The sequence below is a fragment of the Anomaloglossus baeobatrachus genome, chromosome 6, assembly GCF_048569485.1.
Source record: "Anomaloglossus baeobatrachus isolate aAnoBae1 chromosome 6, aAnoBae1.hap1, whole genome shotgun sequence".
In the NCBI taxonomy this organism is placed as follows: Eukaryota; Metazoa; Chordata; class Amphibia; order Anura; family Aromobatidae; genus Anomaloglossus; species Anomaloglossus baeobatrachus.
The window spans coordinates 528,144,572-528,161,613 of record NC_134358.1 but is presented as its reverse complement, the minus strand read 5'-3'; the positions used below and the strand labels follow the sequence as shown (position 1 = coordinate 528,161,613).

Genomic DNA, 17,042 nt, shown 5'->3' with positions numbered 1-17,042 from the left:
GTCACCAGACCTGAACCCAATCGAGATGGTTTGGGGTGAGCTGGACCACAGAGTGAAGGCAAAAGGGCCAACAAGTGCTAAGCATCTCTGGGAACTCCTTCAAGACTGTTGGAAGACCATTTCCGGTGACTACCTCTTGAAGCTCATCAAGAGAATGCCAAGAGTGTGCAAAGTAGTAATAAAAGCAAAAGGTGGCTACTTTGAAGAACCTAGAATATAAGACATATTTTCAGTTGTTTCACACTTTAAGTATTTAATTCCACATGTTTTAATTCATACTTTTGATGTCTTCAATGTGAATCTACAATTTTCAGAGTCCTGAAAATAAAGAAAACTCTTTGAATGAGAAGGTGTGTCCAAACTTTTGGTCTGTACTGTATATATATATATATATATATATATATATATATATTGAACATACATACTGTATTATTCTGCATCCTGTTCATATTAAAATAATAATCTCTGTGTCTTTTAAGATACTACCTGATTTGCTTTAAGTCCTATGAAGATCCTCCGGTCAGCCCTGAATGCTGTGCATCTATACTGGAGAAAGGAAACGTACACCACTGGGTTTTAGGGAAAACAAAGGTATTAATGACTAGAGACTCTGCTTACTTTTTTATCTGACTTGATAAATAATCTAATACTATAAACCTGATCATGCTAGTTTATTATAAGGTGAAATACTTAGTTTACCTCCATTTATGCTGCTTAACGCTTTTTCTTACAGAAGTATTAGTGGGGTGCGGGGTCCACTGAATGGACCTTGTAAAAGAGGATTTGTAACGCAGGAGCTGGAGAGATAAAACCAGATCAGATCAGGCCTTACCTGGGTGGAGATAGGTTGAAACATGAGATAAGATGTTGCTCACCTGGGGTGGTTGTGAGCAGGGCTGTATTTTGCCTTCGTGCTGCCCTAGGCACTTTAAGTGGTCGCGCCCCTTAGTGACAACGTAAAACTGAGTTTTCGCACACGACATCTGTTTAAGGCAGATCTACTCTGTAGCACACTTTAAAAAGTATCAATAAGAAACGAACCCCCCCCCCCCCAATGGGAATCACCACAGGCACATCAAAACATAGCATGAGTATAAAATATTCCCACCACACCGTCCCCACTTATATACTGTGACTGTGACACTGCCCCTAATAAACACCACACTGCCCTCCCTTATAAACTACTGTATATCCACCACACCTTCCTCGATTATGAAATATGATCTGTACATTGTGAGGAGGGAGCAGCATGATGTGAGGACAATGTCCCATGCATGCTGCCCCCTCCTCACAATGTCCCATGCATGCTGCCCCCTCCTCACAATGTCCCATGCATGCTGCCCCCTCCTCACAATGTCCCATGCATGCTGCTCCCTCCTCACAATGTCCCATGAATGCTGCTCCCTCCGCACAATGTCTCATGCTTGATGCTCCCTCCTCACAATGTCCCATGCATGCTGCTCCTTCCTCACAATGTCCCATGCATGCTGCTCCCTCCTCACAATGTCTCATGCATGCTGCCCCCTCCTCAGTGTCCCATGCATGCTGCCCCCTTCTCACAATGTCTCATGCATGCTGCCCCCTCCTCAGTGTCCCATGCATGCTGCCCCCTTCTCACAATGTCCCATGCATGCTGTCCCTCTCCATGAGCTCCTAATGCTGCCTTCCTCTTTTCCATAATGAGACCTTCATGTTGCCCCACTCATGCTAAGACCACCACACTAACGCTTATGCTGAGACCCCCCCCCACACACACTACCCCACTCTTGATATTGACTCCCCTACATTGCTCCACTCCATACTGATCCCACACATGCTGCCCCTTCTTCACAATGAGCTCCCAATGCTGCCCCCTCTTATTCTGAGTCCTTACACTCCCCCCACCCAATCGATTTTGTCATTGCACTATCCCACATCCCTTGTCCTCTGTCTCTAGCATTAGCCCCTCTCTCCCACTCCCCCAGCATCAGCCTCTCTCCCCCAGCATCAGCCTCTATCTTCCCTCAGCATCAGCCTCTCTTCCCCAGTCTCAGCCTTTGCCTCCCCCCCAGCCTCAGCCTGCCCCAGTCTCCGCCTCAGCCTCCCTCCAGCCTCCCTCCAGTCTCAGCCTCAGCCTCCCTCAAGTCTCAGCCTCAGCCTCCCTCCAGTCTCAGCCTCAGCCTCCCTCCAGCCTCCCCCCAGTCTCTGCCTCTGCCTCCCTCCAGCCTCCCCCCAGTCTCTGCCTCCCTCCAGCCTCCCCCCAGTCTCAGCCTCAGCCTCCCTTCAGTCTCAGCCTCAGCCTCCCTCAAGCCTCCCCCCAGTCTCAGCCTCAGTCTCCCTCCAGCCTCCCCCCAGTCTCAGCCTCCCTCCAGTCTCAGCCTCTGCCTCCCTCCAGCCTCCCCCCAGTCTCTGCCTCTGCCTCCCTCCAGCCTGCCCCCAGTCTCTGACTCTGCCTCCCTCCAGCCTCCCCCCAGTCTCTGCCTCTGCCTCCCTCCAGCCTCCCCCCCAGTCTCTGCCTCTGCCTCCCTCCAGCCTCCCCCCAGTCTCTGCCTCTGCCTCCCTCCAGCTTCCCCCCAGTCTCAGCCTCTGCCTCTCTCCAGCCTCCCCCCAGTCTCAGCCTCTGCCTCCCTCCAGCCTCCCCCCAGTCTCTGCCTCTGCCTCCCTCCAGCCTCCCCCCAGTCTCTGCCTCAGTCTCCCTCCAGCCTCCCCCCAGTCTCAGCCTCTGCCTCCCTCCAGCCTCCCCACAGTCTCAGCCTCTGCCTCCCTCCAGCCTCCCCCCAGTCTCAGCCTCTGCCTCCCTCCAGCCTCCCCCCAGTCTCTGCCTCTGCCTCCCTCCAGCCTCCCCCCAGTCTCTGCCTCTGCCTCCCTCCAGCCTCCCCCCAGTCTCTGCCTCTGCCTCCCTCCAGCCTCCCCCCAGTCTCTGCCTCTGCCTCCCTCCAGCCTCCCCCAGTCTCAGCCTCTGCCTCTCTCCAGCCTCCCCCCAGTCTCAGCCTCTGCCTCCCTCCAGCCTCTTCCCAGTCTCTGCCTCTGCCTCCCTCCAGCCTCCCCCCAGTCTCTGCCTCTGCCTCCCTCCAGCCTCCCCCAGTCTCAGCCTCTGCCTCCCTCCAGCCTCCCCACAGTCTCAGCCTCTGCCTCTCTCCAGTCTCAGCCTCTGCCTCCCTCCAGCCTCCCCCCAGTCTCAGCCTCTGCCTCTCTCCAGTCTCAGCCTCTGCCTCCCTCCAGCCTCCCCACAGTCTCAGCCTCTGCCTCTCTCCAGTCTCAGCCTCTGCCTCCCTCCAGCCTCCCCCCAGTCTCAGCCTCTGCCTCCCTCCAGTCTCAGCCTCTGCCTCCCTCCAGTCTCTGCCTCTGCCTCCCTCCAGCCTCCCCCCAGTCTCTGCCTCTGCCTCCCTCCAGCCTCCCCCCAGTCTCTGCCTCTGCCTCCCTCCAGCCTCCCCCCAGTCTCAGCCTCTGCCTCCCTCCAGCCTCCCCCCAGTCTCTGCCTCTGCCTCCCTCCAGCCTCCCCCCAGTCTCTTCCTCTGCCTCCCTCCAGCCTCCCCCAGTCTCTGCCTCTGCCTCCCTCCAGCCTCCACCCAGTCTCAGCCTCTGCCTCTCTCCAGCCTCCCCCCAGTCTCAGCCTCTGCCTCCCTCCAGCCTCCCCCCAGTCTCTGCCTCTGCCTCCCTCCAGCCTCCCCCCAGTCTCTGCCTCTGCCTCCCTCCAGCCTCCCCCAGTCTCAGCCTCTGCCTCCCTCCAGCCTCCCCACAGTCTCAGCCTCTGCCTCCCTCCAGTCTCAGCCTCTGCCTCCCTCCAAACTCCCCCCAGTCTCAGCCTCTGCCTCCCTCCAGCCTCCCCCCAGTCTCTGCCTCTGCCTCCCTCCAGCCTCCCCCCAGTCTCTGCCTCTTCCTCCCTCCAGCCTCCCCCCAGTCTCTGCCTCTGCCTCCCTCCAGCCTCCCCCCAGTCTCTGCCTCTGCCTCCCTCCAGCCTCCCCCCAGTCTCTGCCTCTGCCTCCCTCCAGCCTCCCCCCAGTCTCTGCCTCTGCCTCCCTCCAGCCTCCCCCAGTCTCAGCCTCTGCCTCTCTCCAGCCTCCCCCCAGTCTCAGCCTCTGCCTCCCTCCAGCCTCTTCCCAGTCTCTGCCTCCCTCCAGCCTCCCCCCAGTCTCTGCCTCTGCCTCCCTCCAGCCTCCCCCAGTCTCAGCCTCAGCCTCCCTCAAGTCTCAGCCTCAGCCTCCCTCCAGTCTCAGCCTCAGCCTCCCTCCAGCCTCCCCCCAGTCTCTGCCTCCCTCCAGCCTCCCCCCAGTCTCTGCCTCTGCCTCCCTCCAGCCTCCCCCCAGTCTCTGCCTCCCTCCAGCCTCCCCCCAGTCTCAGCCTCAGCCTCCCTTCAGTCTCAGCCTCAGCCTCCCTCCAGCCTCCCCCCAGTCTCAGCCTCAGTCTCCCTCCAGCCTCCCCCCAGTCTCAGCCTCCCTCCAGTCTCAGCCTCTGCCTCCCTCCAGCCTCCCCCCAGTCTCTGCCTCTGCCTCCCTCCAGCCTGCCCCCAGTCTCTGACTCTGCCTCCCTCCAGCCTCCCCCCAGTCTCTGCCTCTGCCTCCCTCCAGCCTCCCCCCCAGTCTCTGCCTCTGCCTCCCTCCAGCCTCCCCCCAGTCTCTGCCTCTGCCTCCCTCCAGCTTCCCCCCAGTCTCAGCCTCTGCCTCTCTCCAGCCTCCCCCCAGTCTCAGCCTCTGCCTCCCTCCAGCCTCCCCCCAGTCTCTGCCTCTGCCTCCCTCCAGCCTCCCCCCAGTCTCTGCCTCAGTCTCCCTCCAGCCTCCCCCCAGTCTCAGCCTCTGCCTCCCTCCAGCCTCCCCACAGTCTCAGCCTCTGCCTCCCTCCAGCCTCCCCCCAGTCTCAGCCTCTGCCTCCCTCCAGCCTCCCCCCAGTCTCTGCCTCTGCCTCCCTCCAGCCTCCCCCCAGTCTCTGCCTCTGCCTCCCTCCAGCCTCCCCCCAGTCTCTGCCTCTGCCTCCCTCCAGCCTCCCCCCAGTCTCTGCCTCTGCCTCCCTCCAGCCTCCCCCAGTCTCAGCCTCTGCCTCTCTCCAGCCTCCCCCCAGTCTCAGCCTCTGCCTCCCTCCAGCCTCTTCCCAGTCTCTGCCTCTGCCTCCCTCCAGCCTCCCCCCAGTCTCTGCCTCTGCCTCCCTCCAGCCTCCCCCAGTCTCAGCCTCTGCCTCCCTCCAGCCTCCCCACAGTCTCAGCCTCTGCCTCTCTCCAGTCTCAGCCTCTGCCTCCCTCCAGCCTCCCCCCAGTCTCAGCCTCTCTCCAGTCTCAGCCTCTGCCTCCCTCCAGCCTCCCCACAGTCTCAGCCTCTGCCTCTCTCCAGTCTCAGCCTCCCTCCAGCCTCCCCCCAGTCTCAGCCTCTGCCTCCCTCCAGTCTCAGCCTCTGCCTCCCTCCAGTCTCTGCCTCTGCCTCCCTCCAGCCTCCCCCCAGTCTCTGCCTCTGCCTCCCTCCAGCCTCCCCCCCAGTCTCAGCCTCTGCCTCCCTCCAGCCTCCCCCCAGTCTCTGCCTCTGCCTCCCTCCAGCCTCCCCCCAGTCTCTTCCTCTGCCTCCCTCCAGCCTCCCCCCAGTCTCTGCCTCTGCCTCCCTCCAGCCTCCCCCAGTCTCTGCCTCTGCCTCCCTCCAGCCTCCCCCCAGTCTCAGCCTCTGCCTCTCTCCAGCCTCCCCCCAGTCTCAGCCTCTGCCTCTCTCCAGCCTCCCCCCAGTCTCTGCCTCTGCCTCCCTCCAGCCTCCCCCCAGTCTCTGCCTCTGCCTCCCTCCAGCCTCCCCCAGTCTCAGCCTCTGCCTCCCTCCAGCCTCCCCACAGTCTCAGCCTCTGCCTCCCTCCAGTCTCAGCCTCTGCCTCCCTCCAAACTCCCCCCAGTCTCAGCCTCTGCCTCCCTCCAGCCTCCCCCCAGTCTCTGCCTCTGCCTCCCTCCAGCCTCCCCCCAGTCTCTGCCTCTGCCTCCCTCCAGCCTCCCCCCAGTCTCTGCCTCTGCCTCTCTCCAGCCTCCCCCAGTCTCAGCCTCTGCCTCCCTCCAGCCTCCCCCCAGTCTCTGCCTCTGCCTCCCTCCAGCCCCCCCCCAGTCTCTGCCTCTGCCTCCCTCCAGCCTCCCCCAGTCTCAGCCTCTGCCTCCCTCCAGTCTCAGCCTCTGCCTCCCTCCAGCCTCCCCCCAGTCTCAGCCTCTGCCTCTCTCCAGTCTCAGCCTCTGCCTCCCTCCAGCCTCCCCCCAGTCTCAGCCACTGCCTCCCTCCAGTCTCAGCCTCTGCCTCCCTCCAGCCTCCCCCCAGTCTCAGCCTCTGCCTCCCTCCAGCCTCCCCCCAGTCTCAGCCTCTGCCTCCCTCCAGCCTCCCCCCAGTCTCAGCCTCTGCCTCCCTCCAGTATCTGCCTTTGCCGCCTCCCCCCCCCGCATGCGCAGATCTCTGGTCTGCATTAGAGACACTCCCACGCTCCTTATGAATCCACTTACCTGCTCCAGTGCCCGCCGCCATCTTCCTGGCTCACGTGAGTATCCTCTTCTGACACCGGCTTCCATCACGGCGTCCTCCGCGGCGTCCTGCTGTGAGCTCTGCATGTGACGTCCACACAGCAGTGGACGCAGCACAGAGGAAGGAGCTGATTGGCGCGCGCCTTTGACCCCGGAAGTGCAGGCGCCGGCAGTTCCGGGGTCAATCAGCTCCCTGTGCTCGGCGGCCACAAAAAAAAAAAATGTAAAAAAAAAAAAAAAAAAAAAAAAAAATTTTTTTTTTTTTTTTTTTTTTTTTTTTGCTGCCAGAAGGTGCCGCCCCTCACAATCTGCCGCCCTAGGCACCGGACCACGGGTGCCTAATGGTAAATACGGCCCTGGTTGTGAGAGTCACAACCACTATAAGGGCATGTGGGAGAAAATCCTTGGCTGCCGCAGTCCGCGTGGCAAAATATTCAAAAGGGAGTTGGAGGAGAAGGGGTTACCGTATAATATATGAGGCTGGATACTTTTTTTTGGAAATATGGTGATTTATTTCCTTTGCATTTCGGAGAAATAGCTCCTTCAGGATAAAATCACAGATGTAGATTGGTGCATCTGTGATTCCATCCTGAAGAAGGAGCTATTGCTCTGAAACGCATAGAAATAAATCACCATATTTTCCAAAAGAAGTTTCCAGATTGATACGGCAGCGTGGTGTTTAACCCCATCTCCTCCTATTCCCTTTTAAAAGAGAATTTGGGCATTGTCTGGGTATTTAAATAATAGGACGACACCCGCTGCCAGTTCAGATTAGAAAATTTTTTTACTCTGACACTGGTATATGTTATTAATCTAAAGGCTGGACTGGTTTAGAATAAATATATTTTCAAATATTCAGTAAGGTACTGAAATTTGGAATTGCATGGATTTTCTCATGAAAACCCCATTAAAATGCAAGCACCAAGTCCTGCCCCTATTGCAGGGGACAAGTAGTTGTCACGGGTGGCTGGGGAACACAGTGAAACCTATACTGTCCCTAAAGCTGGGGGCCCTGCGCTCACTCTAAGGGGTACTTTGCATGCTGCAACATCGCTAGCCGATGCTAGCGATGCCGAGCGCGATAGTCCCCGCCCCCGTCGCACATGCAATATCTTGTGATAGCTGCCGTAGCGAACATTATCGCGACGGCAGCTTCACACGCACTTACCTGCCCTGCGACGTCGCTCTGGCCGGCGACCCGCCTCCTTGCTAAGGGGGCGGGTCGTGTGGCGTCAGAGCGACGTCACACGGCAGGCGGCCAATAGAAGCGGAGGGGCAGAGATGAGCGAGACGTAAACATCCCGCCCACCTCCTTCCTTCCGCATAGCCGGTGGAGGCAGGTAAGGAGATGTTCCTCGCTCCTGCGGCTTCACACACAGCGATGTGTGCTGCCGCAGGAACGAGGAACAACATCGTATCTCCTGATGTAGCGACATTATGAAAATGTCCGACGCTACACAGATCACCGATTTACGACGCTTTTGCGATCGTTTATCGGCGCATCTAGGCTTTTCACGTTGCGACGTCGTTACCAGCGCCGGATGTGCCTCACTTTCGATTTGACCCCGACGATATTGCAGTAGCGATGTCGCAACGTGCAAAGTACCCCTAACACCCTGAGGTACCCTTGAATGGAGGTCCGGGCCCCCAACCTAGGCCCTATCTCCTGTCCTTGTCCCTGATGGTAAGACCCCCCGCCCCTCCACAACCCACCACCTGGGGGGGAAGGGACAAGAACTGAAGTCTACAACCCCAACGACAAATAAAGACCAAACAGGGGTAACCAATACAACAACTCCAACACACGGCAACCACACACAAAGTAGACCCTAAAAGTGCACAAGGAGAAACAACATAAACAGGGGGGGGGGGAGAAAACAGACTACTGGGTAACATCCATACTGTACAACCAGCACACCTAGAACTGCTGCAGCAAGCACCAATGCTGCAGCCCACAACACAAGTCTCAGAGAGGGTTTTCCAGCTCCTTTCACCGCCTGGCCAAGATTCCAAATGAATGAAAATAACCAGCACTCTCTACTGGGAGTAGGTGGTATATATAGGACCTGGGAGTGGTCCCAACCAAAAACAACTGACCAGGAGTCAGGAGCTGCTGGAAGTTAAACTGACATTAACCCTCTCCTCCCCAAAAGAAAGGGAATCCATTTTATCAGCAGAGTCTCACAAGGTAAAGTGAGACTGTGACCCAGAACATGTCATTAAACTCTGCAACGGAGGAAAGACCGTGACAGTAGTAAGACATGTCGGCATATTAAATTCAATCAGAACCGTGTAATTTTTTGTTTCTCCTGTGGGGGTGCTGCAGGGGAATTGAACATTTGTTGAGCGGTTCTCCCACTTGTTACCACTAGTTGGCACGATTCCTAGGAGCAGGTCATCTGGTGATCAGGTTGTTGTAAGTGAACTATACTAAGGAAAAGAGATCCATGTTCATGACCCCTTTAAATATATTAATATGACATTAAAAAAACTTTTTAAAACACTGATGTAGTGCTTATTTTGTCCCATTGTTAGCCATTGCCTAAAGTTTTATGTATATTTTTGTCACCTTTCATGTTTGCAATGCATAAATCTCATTCATGTAAATTTTATGCTGGTTTAAATCAGAAAAAAAATAATATTAATTAATATTGTCTTACTTATTGCTATTTTTTAGGTCTTCCTTAAATATTACCATGTTGAACATCTGGATCGTATGGTAAAGAACATAGTCAATAGAATTGTTCTTTTTCAAGCTTGTGTCAAAGGATGGCTGGGAGCGAAAAGATATCAGAAACTAAAGTATCAACGAGAGCAAAGTGCAGTGAAAATACAGTCAGGTAAAAACTTCCAGCATCTCATAAGGTTTGTGCACTGTGGTTGGTAAGGCCTCTTTCACATGACAATGAAAGACACACACGTTTTTCACGGCTGTGTTGAAGGTGCGTATGGCCCATCCGTGTGCCAAAATCACGGAGATCACGTCAAAAGATCAAATGGAAGTGGACTCCCGCGCTGTTGTAAGAAGATGGTCAGCAGTAATGGTTAAAATTATAAATCATACTTGTGCACAGCGTCGGACTGGCTACCGGAGGAATCTCCAGTAAGGCCAGCCCTGGAGTCAGGTACCTGCATTGCACTCCGGAGCTCTCACCTGAACTCCGGAGATCAACCCGGCTTGTCTGCAGCTGTCATGAACTGAACCGCAAGCGCCTGGGAATCAATCACTCGGCGCTCGCGGTACAGTCTAATCTGCTCTCCGGAGCTCACGTGAGAGCTCCGAAGTGCAATGCAGGTACCTGAATCCAGGCCTGGCATTACTGGAGATTCCTCCGGTAGCCAGTCCGACGCTGCTTGTGCATGTGTGATTTATCTGAGGAAGGAGATGTGATCTCTGAAACACATAAAATCACGTTTAACCATTGCTGCTGACCATCTTCTTACGACAGAGCAGGAATCCACTTCTATTTGATCTTTTGATGCCAACTCCTCGTGGTGCCTGCTGCAGCCATAGCCTACACGCTTTCAATAGCAGTTGTGACTATTTTAACAACTGTATCAGGTGAGTACATCTGATTTTTACCTACAAACGCTTTTGAACATTAGTACCCTATTAGCGCCTTTTGTCTTTTCAGTCTTCTTCACATTGAGCACACCGAGATCAGGAACTTTTTACACATCTGTCCCCAGCACTGCTGTCCGTGGTGCTGATGTCTCCGGCGCTGCGACCAAACTTGCTTCCGAGTCCGTGGTGCAGGGAATAGCAATGAGCATAATGAGTGGGCCCTGAAGCAAGTGACAGCCAAAGACAGCAGGGCTGGAGACTAGAGCTGATCGAACTCCCCAAAAACCGGGACCGGCAGATCACTGCCAGATTTTAAAGAGTCCAATCCACTCCGGAATCCGGTGCCCATATAAGTCAATGGGGACCGGAATCTGGAGATTAAAAATGTTTATGGAGAGGATAGGGGGGGTAGGAGCGAGTGAAGTATACTCACCGAGGCTGTGTCATGGCGGCACACTCCTTCCGGGTCACTCATTTCCCTTCTGGATCCGACAATTCAATATTCACTACTTTGCCCACCCACCGGCGTGTAATTGGTTGCAGTTAAATGCACCCCCATCCTGAGTGTCATCGTGTCAGCTGACTGCAACCAATCACAGGTGGCAAGACAGCCGGTGGGCGGGAAATGCAGCGTATCCCTCGCAAGCGTGACTCCGGCTTTTTTTTTTATGTAAATAAATAATTAAAAAAAAAACGACATGCGGTTCCCCCTAGTTTTCATCCTCAGCCATGATAACGCTGGCTGGGGGCTGGTATTCTCGGCCCGCAGCTACCCGGTATTGCCGCATCTATTACATGTGACAATCCCGGTGCATTACCGGACCTTCCCGTTGGCCTGATGCAGTGCCAATCAGGGTAATAAGGGGTTAATAACAGCGCACAGCTGCTACTAATCCCTAGGTTTGTGATGGCACAGGCATCTATCATGTTCCTGCATCACACTAACCTGTAAGTGAATGTAAATAAGCACACACAGAGAGAAAAATCCTTTATTTGGAATAAAGTACAAAACACACACCCTCCTTCACCACTTTATTAACCCCCAACATCCTGCAGCTCCGGCGTAATCCACACGAGGTCCCACGAGGTCCCACGAGGTCCCACGACACATCCAGCTCTGTTACATCTCACAGCTAGCTGCCATAGAGAAGACTGCCAGCTATGAGTGTAGCCTATTACTGAGCCGCGATGAGCGATGACTGCAGGAGATACTGGCACAGGCTGAGGGCCCGTCAGCCTGCAACCAATCACAGACAAAAGGACGGCCGGCGGGCGGGGAAAACACGGAAAGCTGTGTCTATACATGCACAGTACAGGAAGTGAATGCGCGACCCGGAAGCAGGGTGCCGCCATGACACCGAGTCTCGATAAGTATGAAACTCTCACTTATTTCTTATTTTGTTTATTTTTACTTTAATTGCCGAATCCGGATCATGCACCCGGAATCCCAGATCCGGCACCCAGATAGCGTTGAAACCGCGCAGATACAGACTTTTACAGTCCGGATCTGCTCAGCCCTATTGGAGACAGGTGAGTATAGAAAATAATTTTATTTCAAAGACACGGGTTTTATCCAGTAAGTGTTACATGGATCACATTAGTCTGTGGTCCGCGTGACATGCGTGCTGCCGGAGAAAAATTGACTTGTCTCCGTTTGGAACACACGAACACGCATGTGCTCCATGCGGACTCAAGGTCCATGAGAAATCTCTGATGTGTGTGCAGACCCATTGATTTTAATGGGTCTGTGTATGTCCGTGATTCCAGTATGTATAAAAATGCCATCATACGTACCGGAATCACTGACGTGTGAAGGAGGCCTTAAGCTGCTTTTAGAACAGGCCCATTTTTCATCCAATAATGAGCGCAGATCCACCATATAGTCCACATACAAGACGACTGCCCTGTATATACAGGCTGCTGAATATTGATATCTCCATAGAGGATCATGTTATCCTCATCATATCTCCTGTTTACGTGGGGGTAATGGCTGTTGCACACATATATACACACGTATACAATACAGGCAGAGCAGCTTTCACCTGTTCACATTTGCTTCATGCTTTTCAGAGATTTTGCTCAGATTCATTGACGGGAAGTTAGGTCAGTAGATAATATAAATGAATCAAACCAGCACCTGTCATTACTAACAGTGAGCAACAGACCGTAGGTCATAGCCCTACAACGCTTCATATGAAAATCCAAAACCAAAAGCAGCACTAATGGTCCATGTGAACAGGGGCAATGTATCGGCTCAGCTCACAAGGTTTGACAAGGGTTCTCCTGAGCTGATATATTGTCACTATTCACATGGACCATTAAATTCTGCTGGAATTCTGCCTGCTTTTTTAGATTTAGATAGATAAATAGATAGATATTTAGTGTAGAAATTGGTCAATTCGCGTGAGCTCGACTGCCACATCAACGTGGGCACCCGTAAGAGCAAATTTAAACTTAAAGGAGTTTTCCCACAAAGTTGATTTTAATCAATAGATCTTGGAATAATAATTATTTCCACAATTTGATGTATTTAATAAAAAATGTTCCTGTGCTGAGATAATCTTATATATGTGTCCCTGCTATGTACTGTGTAATTGACATGCCCACCAGGGCCGTGGGGCACCCGTTACCGGGCCAGTTCCGTTCTGGGAGGATGTTCACGGTGGCAGGGCTTGGCTCCGTGACCCTAGCAGTGTCATTACAGACAGGGGGGATTATTTACAAGAGGAGATAATGAATTTGTGACGCCACCTGTGGTACTCGGCCACTTATAGCCGACGCTGCGGGATGGGACCGCTAGGGCAGATGATGACGCAGCTGAGTTTGTATAGCTCTCCACAGGTAAAGCTGGGCCCCAGGGCTGTTAGGAGTAGTAGTCTTTACAAATTATGGAGGGACCTAATGTTGGGGTGCAGGCAGGGACGGATCCAAATTTGCGTGGGCCCCGGGCGAAAGAGTCTCAGTGGGCCCCATCCACACATAGAGACGCATATGCGCAGATACATACACTTACAGGCATACATACATATACATATTTAAAGACAAATTCACAAAAAATACATATAGACAGACATAAACTTATATAGTTATATATACTGACATACATAGATACACATCTTGGAAAATCTCCAATTCGGCAAACAGTCCTCACCAATCAAACATTAACCGTTAGATGCACAGTTACACACACTATACATTGCTTCACCTTGCAGTTCCTGATCGGTGCAGAGCAGGAGAGAGAAGCCACTGGGACATGCATGGAGGCTGCAGCAGGTGAACAGCAGGACCTGCCACTTCATCGGTCATGTGATTAGGCACATGATTAGTCAGATGACATGAAAGGTCCTTCACCTCAGCCTCCGTTTTGGTCTAGTACATTTCCTGTCCTGCACCGATCACATTCAGTGCAGAGCAGGAAGGGCCCCACTCCCTGGGGCCTGGTGAGCAGAGGAATGAAAGGGGAGGGGCCAGGGCTGTCAGTAGCGGGCCCCCTTCTGGCTTCTGCTCGCGGGGCCCCTTACAGGAATCATGGTTGAAATGCCCTGATGGCGGCCCTGAGTACGGCTGCCAGCGCAAGCACTGCAGTCGCTGGAACTCAGCCTGTGGCCTGCAGGACTGAAGACTGTGAGGGGGCCCCCCCAGCTGTTCAGGGCCCCGGCATTTGACCATGTGTGCCGGGTGCTGACACCGGCCCTGGGTGCAGGACCGGACAACACAGGAGCCGTAGTTTCCTTTATCTTTTACTTGGTAGTAGATGATACAGGCCCGGGAGACTGGAAGCAATTGAGGGGATCCACCTAGCCAGGTGGATTCAGAGGCCTACCTTCTTGCGCCATAATTTGTGGGTCCCTGCGGCTTGAAGCTACGCTGCGGCCCTCTTCTTTGTATCGGTACTAGTTTTCACCCATATAGTAGGCAGCTGTTGGGACTTCAGTACCCATGCAGCCTAGGACCCCATTGTCCTGTCTTCTGCGCTCGGCCCTGAGGAAGCTCCTTTGCAGCTCCCTTCTCAGAGACTGTCTTCTCTCTCTCTCCTTTCAGTTTCAGTTCTCTGTGAGTGTAACTAACTCCTCCCCCAGGCCAAAATGCATAGGGAAGCTCCCTTTAAACCAGGTTCTTGAGCTCCCCCTTCTGGTCTGGAGTTAGGAAAGTGTTGACTGCTGGTGCCACCTAGCATGGGGGACCCCCCTCTAGCTTCCAAGCATAGCATCACCCCCTGTGAGGAGGGCAATGTTACTGTGGCAACTGGACCATTGGGGTGCCATTTAATGGCCGTGTCTGACCATACAGGAACATGGTCTGATCATACCACAGCTGCTGGACAGGGGAGGACGCAAAAGAGATAATAAACATAGCACAGCATGGGATTGCAAATTATTCTTTCTTTGAGGTAAAACTTTTTTTAAAAAACAGGCAGGGAAATGTTTTACCTCACAAAAAGAATCAGCTAAGATCCCATGTTGTAATGTCTTTATACTCTTTTGCGTCCTCCCTGGCTCAGGAGCTGTGGTATAACAAGACCATTTCCCTGTACAGTCAGACATGGCCATTACACAGTACATAGCAGGGGCACATATATAAGATTATCTCAGCACAGGAACATTTTTTGTAAACTCATTCAATTGTGGAAATTATTATTTTTCTAAGATCTATTGATTAAGATCCACTTTAAAATTAACTTTGTTGGTGGAAAAACCTCTTTAACTCTACTTGGACAAGGCCTAAAAAGTTTAAAAGACTGGTAAGATCCAGGTCAAATTAAAGGGAATCTGTCAGTAGAATCAACCTACCTAGCCCATCTGCATAGGCATGTAGATCATAGAAAGTTGATAGAAAATTGAATAAAATAATACCTTGATATCTGTGATCCAAAGTCTTATTACAGAGAAATCCACATTTATCTTATATGTAAATTAGCTGTTAAGATCTATAGGTCAGATATAGAGCTCCCTGAGAATCTGCCTCCAGAGCATATTGTAAATGAAAGAATGAGGCATGTAATGACTGACGCTCTGCTCTCCTGATCTACATGTCTCACACTGATTACTTACCTTTCATTTAGAATACGCACTGGAGGCAGACTCTCAGGGAGATCTATGTCCCTCCCAAAGATCTTAACAGCTTATGAACATATTAAGGAAAACGTGGATTTCTCTGTAATATAACATCAGATCGCAGATACCAAGGTATCATTTTTTCAACTTTCTATGACCTGACAGATTTTAAGAGTTGAGCATACTGACAGATTCCCTTTAAATGCAGCCTTAAGCCCCCTTCAAACGTCCGTGAAAATACACGCACGTGTGTTACGGGCCGTTTTTCGTGTCCGTGTCCCATTTTTGTGTCCGTTTTTAAGGTCCGTGAGGCATCTGTGTGAACTGTGTATGCTAGCCGTGTGTGCGTGTGTAATGTCCGTGTGTGCGTGTGAAACTTAACTGACATGTGAGTGTGTGTTGTCCGTGTGAAATGTCCGTGTGTGATGTAACATGTCGTTGATACATACCCGCTGTCTGCGACAGCAGACAGAGTCGCGCGCTGAGAATGAACTCGGGTGAACTTCACCCGACTTCATTGTCATACCGCGGCTCTGTCGGTGTCGCGTACTGATTAGCGGTCACCCGTGAAGGACTCACCAGTGACCGCTAATCTCCTGAGTGACTGAATTGAGCAGCGCGATTAGCGCTGCTGTCACTCAGGTTTCCCGTGGCTAGCTGGATCCTCCACTCGTGACCGCAACTCACCTGTGACTTCATCGCTGTCACTCGAGCGACTTGCTCTTACAGTTGGAGGATCCAGCAGTGGCAGCGATTAACCTAAGTGACATCATCGCTGATCGCGATACTCACCTCAGTTGCTGCGTGGAGGTGACAGGAGCGGCGGTGTTCTTCGGCAGCTCCTGTCACCTTCATGTAGCAGAGCTGTAAGCGATGAGGGACCTCCGTGGATTACGTCGGACCTGGAGGGCTTTTTGGGGCTTAATAAATTGGTGAACGCGGGTTTTTTGTAGTGTTTATTATTTCAAATAAAGGATTTTTTCACTGTGTGTGTTTATTTACTGTAACTTACAGATTAATCATTGGGGGTGTCTCATAGACGCCTGCAATGATTAATCTAGGACTTATTGGCAGCTATGGGCTGCCAATAACTCCTTATTACCCTGATTGCCAATGCACCAGGGCAAATCGGGAAGAGCCGGGTAGAGTCCCAGAACTATCGCATCTAATGGATGCGGCAATTCTGGGCGGCTGCTGGCTGATATTGTTAGGCTGGGGGGCTCCCCATAACGTGGTGCTCCCCATCCTGAGAATACCAGCCTTCAGCCGTGTGGCTTTACCCTGGCTGTTATCAAAATGGGGGGGACCGCACGTCGTTTTTTTTAAATTATTTTTTTTTTTCTGCACAGTATAGACCCGCTCACCCGCGGCTGTGATTGGTTGCAGTAAGACAGCTGTCACTCAGCGTGAGGGCGTGTCTCTCTGCAACCAATCATAAGCGCCGGTGGGCGGAGAAAGCAGGGAATACGAGATTGATTAATGAGCGGCTTTTTCAAAATAATAAAAGCCGCCGGAGTTTATTTTACAGCTGTGCAGCGCCGCGTCGGTGATCGGGGAACGGTGAGTATGAGAGAGGGGGGAGACTGACCGACAGACTGAGAGAGGGACAGACAAGACAGAGAGTGACCGACCGAGGGACTGAGGGAGATTGACCGATATACACAGAAATAGAAAGAATGACCAACATCGCTAGAAAAAAAACACCAAACGGACACGGACCATAGGGAGATGTATACGTGTTTACTAACGTGTGCGCACATACCCATAGACTTTCATTGGGTCCATGTGTGCGTCCTCCGTGCAGAAAACGGACATGCTTTCGTTCAACACGGAAACACATACGGATCACGGACACGCACACACGGACATTATGAAATAACGCACGTGTGACCTCAAACATAGATTAACATTGGTGCACGCTTGTCCGTGTCTCCGGTATATACGGAAATGGAACAAATACGCACGTGTTTCATGGACGTGT

At 52.7% G+C, this 17,042-nt stretch overlaps 1 protein-coding gene across 1 annotated transcript in view; it reads left to right on the top strand.

The window, feature by feature from the left end:
* MYO3A (myosin IIIA) overlaps nucleotides 1-17,042 on the top strand; it is a gene marked incomplete at its 5' end in the record, with an annotated part of 269,215 nt that overhangs the window by 168,957 nt on the left and 83,216 nt on the right. The window contains 2 exons of the mRNA XM_075316162.1: nucleotides 480-591; nucleotides 9,120-9,282. Of these exons, the coding sequence (XP_075172277.1) occupies nucleotides 480-591; nucleotides 9,120-9,282 (275 nt within the window). The remainder of the gene's footprint in view (nucleotides 1-479; nucleotides 592-9,119; nucleotides 9,283-17,042) is intronic.